General features: G+C 44.3%; 1 protein-coding gene across 1 annotated transcript in view; it reads left to right on the forward strand.

Moving 5' to 3' along the window:
* GJA8 (gap junction protein, alpha 8, 50kDa) overlaps positions 1 to 58 on the forward strand; it is a 1,203-nt gene extending 1,145 nt beyond the window's left edge. Inside the window, 1 exon segment of the mRNA XM_010283759.1 lies at positions 1 to 58. This exon segment is cut by the window's left edge and continues 1,145 nt beyond it. Within this exon segment, the coding sequence (XP_010282061.1) occupies positions 1 to 58 (58 nt within the window).
* Positions 59 to 8,474: the final 8,416 nt, after the last annotated feature.

Here is an 8,474-nt window from a genome sequence, read left to right on the forward strand (position 1 = left end):
CCTCAGCAGGCTAAGTAAAGCCAGCAGCCGGGCCAGGTCAGATGATTTGACTGTATGAAGGCATAGGATATGGGGAGCACATGAAAAAGAAAAGGTTGAAGAGAAAAGGAGAGCTAGAGAAAGAATCAAAAGATATTTTTAAGTGCTAAAATGGCCATTTGAATATTATTTCCTCTTGAGATTCTCAACTGGAAAGGTACTATCATGGTAACTGTGCCTTATTTGCCCTGTATGTCCATTTGAAAAGGAACATTTTCACTTTTCCACATGCCAGCTCACTCCTTACAGTAATACCTACACTGTACACATAACTGATGTCTTTTAAAACCTAAACTAGCAGTGAAACCCAAATGTCACCACTGTGAACATATTTACTGGAAGCTTTGTGTTCCATGTTTCTGTAGGAAAGTGGGGAGGATCTGTCCCTTCAGCCAGCGAGGGGGAGGAATGATCAACCACTGTATGTAGTATTTCTTTTTCTGTTTCCACCTATGGTGTGCTGAGCAGATCTCCCCTTTGCTGTTGGCATGGAATTGCAGTTATTTAATTCACAAAGTGCATTCTGTGCTTAGCATGACCACCCTAAAATAGTAAGCACTATTTCCCCTCTCTATTCAGAAAACAACGGCTAAAATGTCCCAAATTTCTCTGTGAATGCAACTCTGAGCTAGGTAAAAATATTTTCCCTTTGCCAAAAATATTTTTGCTCTTCAAGTGGCATTGACGGTGGGCCAGGTTAGCTAGGATTTAGCAGATGCCCACAGATGGATTATTTGCTCCCAAGAGGGTCATCCAGCACTCAGCCTATTTCAGAGCACTGGAAAGAATAAATTAAAGTTATATTTTTTACTTGTAGTCTTGTGACTTAAAGATCTGAAACTCGATTTAGCAAAGCAAGCGTGGGAAGGCTTCTGTGAAAGGAGGAAACGGCTAGAGCCCCCAGAGCATGAAACCAAATATACGCCTTCACGGCATGATCCTGATGTGTGCTCAGTTCCTGATCTCCCAGACTTACAGGCACTCAGCAAACCTCAGGTGCAGAGTCCTGAAGGCACCTGTGAACCTAAAGCAGGGGTCTGGCTAACTATGTGACTATTTAAACCTCTAAATACAAAACTGGTTGTTCAAGTTTGAAAAGTCTGATATGACAATCGCCTTTTGACATCCTTTGTTTTTAATTTGACAGACAGGAGCCATCCAGTGGTCTACTTCTCTATTAAATGCCAAAGTCTCAAGTAAAACAAGGTCTTGCAAAAGATGATTTAGACCTTTTGTGCCAACAGGTCTGTACAGAACTCTCAGAGCCTCAGCAAAATCTTTCTTTGTTACAAAAGGTAGAAAAGCATGTGCTTGCAAATGTTTAAATGTCTGTGGATTTCTAATTTTAGGACTATGGCAGCACCTTTTGGCTGGGACAGTGCAGCAACGTGTTCAAAAGCTTCAGGTTAACAGCTATGTCCCCCCCAAAACCGAGCCTCATGCCAGAAAAGCGCAGGTATGCACTCTCATCTGCTCTGCTCTGCAAACCTCAGACCCTGCCAGTTCAGCAAATTCTTTCTGCTGGGCTGCAGCCCATCCCATTGTTCCCAGGGCCGGCTCTAATCCAGGTCAGGAAAAAAAGCGTTTTTGGCATAATGCATAAAACTCATTCTGCCATTAGCTAGAAAAGACCCCCTGCAGTCTCCCATTGTAGCAGGGCTGACTCCAAGCCCATTGAAGTCAAATGGGTGTCTGAGATAGATCTGGGTAGGCTTGGGCTCACACCCCCAGTCCTGCTGCCCCACATCCCAGCCCAGGCAGCCACCAGTACAGTCACTCGCTGAGCCAACCTGTTCGGTGGAGTTCCCCTGCCTCGTTAGGCAGCTGCCCTACAGGAGTGCGAAGTGGCTGGGCTTCACTGCCGAGTGAAGTAAGCTGTACATATGTAGAAAGTTTGTAGGGTGCATTGGGATTCTTCAGCATCGTAGCGGTGCCACTTTTTTTTTTTTTTTTTTTTTTTTAACACTGTTAATCCTTTTGCTCCTCTTGGGCCTTGTGTATTTTCCCAAGGTTTGCAGCCTGAGGTCAAAATCTTTGCTCCCTGGACAAAGGCTGTTAGGTTGTCCTTCCTCATGAAGGAAGACTGGAAGGTACCTCCTCAGTTTTAGGAAGGGATATGACAAAGCAATATATCCGAAGAAACATGCAGAGAGAGAATCTGGAGGCTACCATTTATCCACTCTGTTAATATGGAGAACAGGTGACACAAACAAAAGGCAACTGAGGGAAGACAATGTTTTTCAGCAGAAAAGGGTCCACTGTGCCCAATACTCTACTAGAATTCAAGCAAGGGCAAAGATTTAGATGAACAGCAAAATCACCATGCTTATATGAGATGGGATCTATTACTTTTTGCTTTCTTCACAGAAAGATATTAGAGAGCTTTAATGGTTCTAAGCGTAAACCAGCCCACTCATTGAAGGGGGCTGGAAACACACTTTCCTATAAGTAAAAAAAAAAATTAAAAAATCTCTAATGGTTTGGTATGAGGTGTCTTCCACCTTCTTCAGAGCAGCTGACCCTTCCAGATACCAATGGACTAGATGAATCAACCCCACCCTTGTTGGCTTCTAATTATTTGACAAGTCCTTTTACATACAAGGTATTTTAATAACCAACCCTGTTCCTGACCTCTGACATACTTTCATTAGATCACTGGACTAATTAAGATGAGTGCTTATTAATCAGAGGTGTATGGTTCACAATGTGGCTGCCGGGCTGTCCAGTCTTTAACCACCAGAAGTTGAGAATGTCATTCTTTTCCACTGGAGTGCCTCAGCAGAATGCACGATACGCAGCATACTCAGTGGATGCTGTAGTTCTCTCACACCTGCCACATGAAAGCTCGTTTCTTCCTCCGGATCACAACAGCGCAATGAAACAAGCCAGCGTTTTCCTCCTGCATCCAGTCAACTGGTTGTTGATTATTTTTTTTTTTCCCAAGCCAGTTTTCAAGTACCCTGCCGGGCTGCTAGCGATTCGGTAGCCACCAAGTATGAGCCACGGCATCAAGACAGCACTTCTCGGCAAACTGTGCAGGGAACTAACAGTCTGGTCTTCTAGCATTCAGCCTCATCTCTGCAATGAAATCACCGTGGGACTGTCAGCAAGTCATTCTTCCTTCTTGTACAATTGGGAATCATCTTCTATCTCACAAAGATGATGTGAGGTTTGCTATGTTGTGTTAGTAATAGAATGGGAGATCCTTGGATGTAAGGCCCTACAGATGAGCAAAGGATTATTGCTCTTTCTGGATGTGATAGCATATAAATGTGTTTTATTCCCTCTCAATGAGACAAATTTCATCATTTATTCAAGAAATTCCTAGTGAAGTTGCATAACAGCCTCAGAGCCGTGGATTCAGTGTATGATTCTACTTGAAAAATAACTAAGCAAAACATAGACATATATGTAAAGAACAGGGAAAATTATCTTCTTGGGAAGGGGGAAGTCACTGGACAGTTAGAGCCATTCCTGGATCATTTAAAGGTGTGTGTACCCCCTTGGCTCCCTGTGCCAATAAATTACTAACGAATCATGCAGCTCTCCGCAAGGAGCGTAAGATGCAAGTGTCAAAATCACCAAAGGAGGTGAAAGTAGAAGAGAAAGGTAGCGCCTTAGCTTACGATAGCATGTGGGAGTTGGTGTTCTCTAGTGTCTAGAGCAGTGAACCTAGGATAATAATAGATTTATTTCCAGCTCTGCTTCTGACTTGCTGTGATAATCACTTTACCTCTCAGTGCCTGTTTTCTCCACCTGTAAAATGGGTGTAAGAATTTCCACCTACCTCACAGGGATGTTGTGAGGCTTCCTTAATTCTGTTTGTAAACTAAGTAGGAAAGATCTGATGAAAAGCACTGCTGAAATGCATGGTATCCTTGTTATTTCCTGGCAGAACTGCTAACTTGGTTAATATATGACTCCTCGACCAGAAGGGCAGTAGTTTGAAAATGTGAACACTGCGTTGCACTGACAACATCAACACAGATATGGATTTGCCATGAGTTAAAAAAAACTTTATTGATCCCCCACCCCTTTCTCTCGCCTTAGCCTTGGCCTGGCCATATGCTGTGGTGACAGTGTGGTTACATGGACCCTTTTTCTCCATCCCCAGCACCTATTCCATTTAAGCATTTATGCTTAAGGTATGTGGGAGAGGGTTGTATAATGTACAATATTGCTGGGCTTCTGTTCTAAGCCACTCAGTGCAAATTCCAAGTAAATTTTCCAGAGTCTCCATGGAAGAGTTTACAATTGCTTATGGCACACAGAAGAAAAGCCACCCTTCATGAATGCAAACCTACAAATTATCAGGTTATACTGATTCTTTCCTCTAAGTGAGATAGATACCAACGACCTCTGAGCGCTGAAACACAATGAGGTACAGATTCCTCCTCCTGTAGAAGGGGAGAAATTTGGGGGGATCTCTGCTCTCTAGGTCTGTGTGGGCATGAAATCTACTTACTGAGAGAGGAAAGTCCAGTCTCTCCTGCCACTCAGTAACTCACTGACTGTGCAGTTTTACATTTAAAGAGCGGCTGTGTCACACAATGCTGAAAAAAAAAAGTGGCAGTTTGCTGTTTTGTATAGAAAATGGCTTTTCAGGCTGACAACTGAAAGTAATCCTAGCCTAGGCATAGTTTTGTTTAGTAAAGACAGGAACATCCATGAGAACTAGACTAAAGCCTTCCTATAAGCCTGAGGCAGTTGTGATAAAACGGTATACGGTGCCAGATTTCCCGGGGGCCGGGGTCAGATAAGCGTACCAAAATCGGGGGACTTGTCTAAGGATTGGAACGACATTTTTTCCCCCAACAGAACGACACTACCATTTCTTAAGGCTTTGTGCATGCTACACTTTTTAACGTGGCTCAGGAAAGGCTTTTTGCCAACACCAAATGTGCTTATGCAGTTGAGTAGTACCCATGGCAAATAAATGCGTGTTGACTTGCCAAGACGTAGCTTGGCACACAATCCTTTCCTTGCGACTAGCTTGGCATGCACCTAGTTCAGTAGAACAGGCACGACTCGTGTCTCTGACAACAATTCAAGGTTTTTTTTCTCAGCAGCTCAATGTACAAAGAGATGTTGAAGGTTTGTCCAGCCTAGAGAGGAGAGGGTTAAAAGGGTAGGGAGTCCTAACTGCTGTCTTCAAGTACATAATGGGGAGTTAGAGGGAAGATGGAGACACACTGTCGACAGAGGTGCACAGCAAAAGATCAGCGGCAACGATCACAAGGAGCAGCAAGGAAAATTTTGACTAAAAAATTCTGACAAGGAAAAAATTGTTCAAATGCAGAGTGGTTCAGCACTGAAGCAGGTGCCCAGAGACATGGTGGGATGCCCATCCTTGGGGGATGAAGCCCGACTGGGAAAAACGTTGAGCACCCTGGTCTGACTCTGCACTGAGCTGAAGGTTGGACCAGCTGGTGCCGTCCAGGCCGAACTATCCGTCTCATGGGAGGTTGAAAGCTCAGTGCAGGCACTGCGTGGTGGAACAACAGGGGCACCTGCTGCCTCTCCGGGGTGTTCCGGCAGAGCTTGCTTAGACTGTCCCAGCAGGGGCAACACCAACTAACTGGGCACCGCAGCAGAGGCCGATGCACAAACACAGTCAACTTATGTTTGGTAGCTACAAAAGCTGCTTGAGGCCAGAAGCATGTGCTGTGTAACTGCTTTGGAAAAAGCATTTAAAAAAAAAAAAAAAAGTGTGCGTATCAACAGAGAAAATCATGGAAATATAAGGGGCTTAGGTCTTTCCAGCTCCCTTTTAGTGTCAAGTGTACCTTTAAATCCATCTGAAAGTGCAGATGACTGCATTTTAACGTTCTGCCCACAAAAACCTGTGTATTTTAAAGCTTGCTGATCTGGGATGAAGCAGAACTGAATAGAAATGGTGATTACAGAGCTACTGACAAAACGTTTTGAAAAAAACAAAGATTGTTGGCCTTTGCCTTGCTAGATCCAGCCTGGCATAGTAAAAGCAAAACAAGCCATTTATTAGTTTCCAGGAAGAAAAGGCTATATTGCTTGGAAAAGTCATGGAGTAGTCTACCGAAAACTTTTAAGTCAACACAGAAATAATCTATGGCGAAACATTAAACAGAAAAGTTGTCGCGTATGGTGTCTCCCTGAAGCTCAGGGGGGAGATGGATTGAAGGATGATCAGGATAATGAAACCCAGTTACATATGAGCATACCAAAAAATCCTGGGTTACAGGCAGCTGCAGGGCAGAGGCTGCGCAGGAGGGCAGCAGGGAGTCCCAGATAGTGCCGCAGCATGCCAGTGACGGGCAGGCTGCAGGCAAAGGCCGACGTGAAGAAACCTGCGAGCTCATCCTCTGAGTGCCTCATTGTACGGATGAGGCAAGTCAACTTGAGACATGAATTAAATCCAGCCCGTTACCAAATCTGGTATTTCTGGATTTTAAGAAAGTCAGTGATTTTAAAATAATTTGACTGAACTTTTATGCACTGGTTCCTCTATTTACCTGGTCATATTGTGAACCAGAACTACCATGGCCAAAGCTTTTTTTCCCCCCAATCTTATTACCTAAGTATATGAAGAACTACTGGGACAAAAACATTCAGGTAAGTTTCTCAATACATATATGTTAGTTAAAGAAAAGTCATAGACAACTCCATAAAGGAATTAATCTATTGCCAGCGAACATCACCCCCCTGAACTCACCACAAATAAATTCAAAAGAAATTCAGAATCAGGATGATGTCGGAGTACTCCTAGCTTCAGAGCTCCTGTTTATGAAAACCTCTGGAGAGAAGAGAAAAGAAAACGGATGGCTGGTTGCCAGTAAAGCCTATTTGTCATGAATATGCCCTGTAGCACCTCCTGGAAACCTGCGCTATCTCTAAATATGCTCTTGGCCAACAAACTGGTTTAATTCAATATGCTCCACCTTTCCACTTTACTTGAAAGACTTGACTTTAGTTCCCTCCACACACTGAACATAAAATAGCTACATTCACACTTTAACATGTGGAAGAATAAAATATGGAACTGAGCGGAAACCTGCCACTGTACTGACCAGCCTTTCTTCCTCGTGCTGCTGCCTCCCCTCTCTGGCCACCTCCATCTGTATTCTGTTTAATGAAACTATCAGCCTCTCACAACTGAGAAGTTGCCTTTGTATCTGTGAAGTGCCGTGGACCCTTCTCCCCACGCATGCCCATCAGGGGCGATCTAAGGAGGAACAGCATGGAATAAATTTCCCTTTTTATTCCCCACACTTTTTGTCTTCCCTGAAGGAGAAGTCCTGGGGCTGGGGGGTGCATCTGAGTTTTTCCGGTAGGAATTATCTTCTTCCCTGTGTGTGTCTCCCAAGGCTCAGGGATCAGTCATTTATAGCTAAGTAGAGACATGTTTCAAACCGATTTGTAAACACATGCAAAGGAGAAAGTTTAAAGACCTATGACCAAACTCTGCCTTGTTTTTTAACCTTGTGTTGAAGTAAGCGGAGTTGCCAAGGTGTAAACAAGAGCAGAATTTGGCTTTGTATGATTTATTTTTAAAGGATTTCCTCTTAACTTCTGTCTTTAAAAAACAACCAACAACTCACCTTGCCCCACAACCTACCAGTACAGAACAAAACAACCAGAAATCCCTCCAAACTCAGGAATCTCATCACTTTAGGAAAGATCAGTTTCTAAGCAGCAGATGCAGAAAGGAAGAACAGGGAAGCTCAGATCTCAGCTCTGCATTAACTGGCAGCAGTATCAGAAGCTGTAAAAAAAGAGGCCTCGGATCAGATGCCATAATCTGCTCCCTCAGTTCATTACCCTGTGAAAGCTGAATGTAATTTTCTCTTTGCAATGCTGTAGACGAGGAGACAAATTTCAGCCAAGACAACTGACAGCAAGACAGAAAGCCCAACAATAAAAGAGGCTGTGGGACTAATCCGGTGACTCAGCACAACCAAATGTAGATCCGTTTTCCTAGTGAAATTAGTTGTAATGAATAAAGGTTCCCGATTTTCAATCAGCAAGGGCTCCATGCTTTGTTAAACTCCCAACTAACCCCACTTGATTCTTTCTGTTCCCGTATGATTTATTTATAGCTTTGAGTTTTGAGTGGCAAAGGTTAGGTGTGTTTTTAGGAGGAAAAAAAAAAAAAAAAGAAGATGCGGATGCCAGTAGGTTCACGCGGGGACATGACTGTGACATGAAGGATTTGATCTCGCACCGATAGGCGTCAGGAAATTCCCTGTTTGAACTTTTACTTCCCTTCTGGCCCCGCTCCTTGGAGCGGGAACTGCAGGGTCCGGAAGGCACGCCCGCCCGGCTCTCGGCGCAGAGGGAGGGTGGAAGGGGCCCCCCGCGGGAGATCCGTCTCCCCTTAGGTGGGGAGATGGGCCCGGAGCAGTCGTGGCGTGGCGTGGCGGGCTCCACTGCCGCGCGACTCTCCCACGCGAGTCCAA

Source organism: Phaethon lepturus, unplaced genomic scaffold (assembly GCF_000687285.1).
Source record: "Phaethon lepturus isolate BGI_N335 unplaced genomic scaffold, ASM68728v1 scaffold25583, whole genome shotgun sequence".
Lineage (NCBI taxonomy): Eukaryota > Metazoa > Chordata > Aves > Phaethontiformes > Phaethontidae > Phaethon > Phaethon lepturus.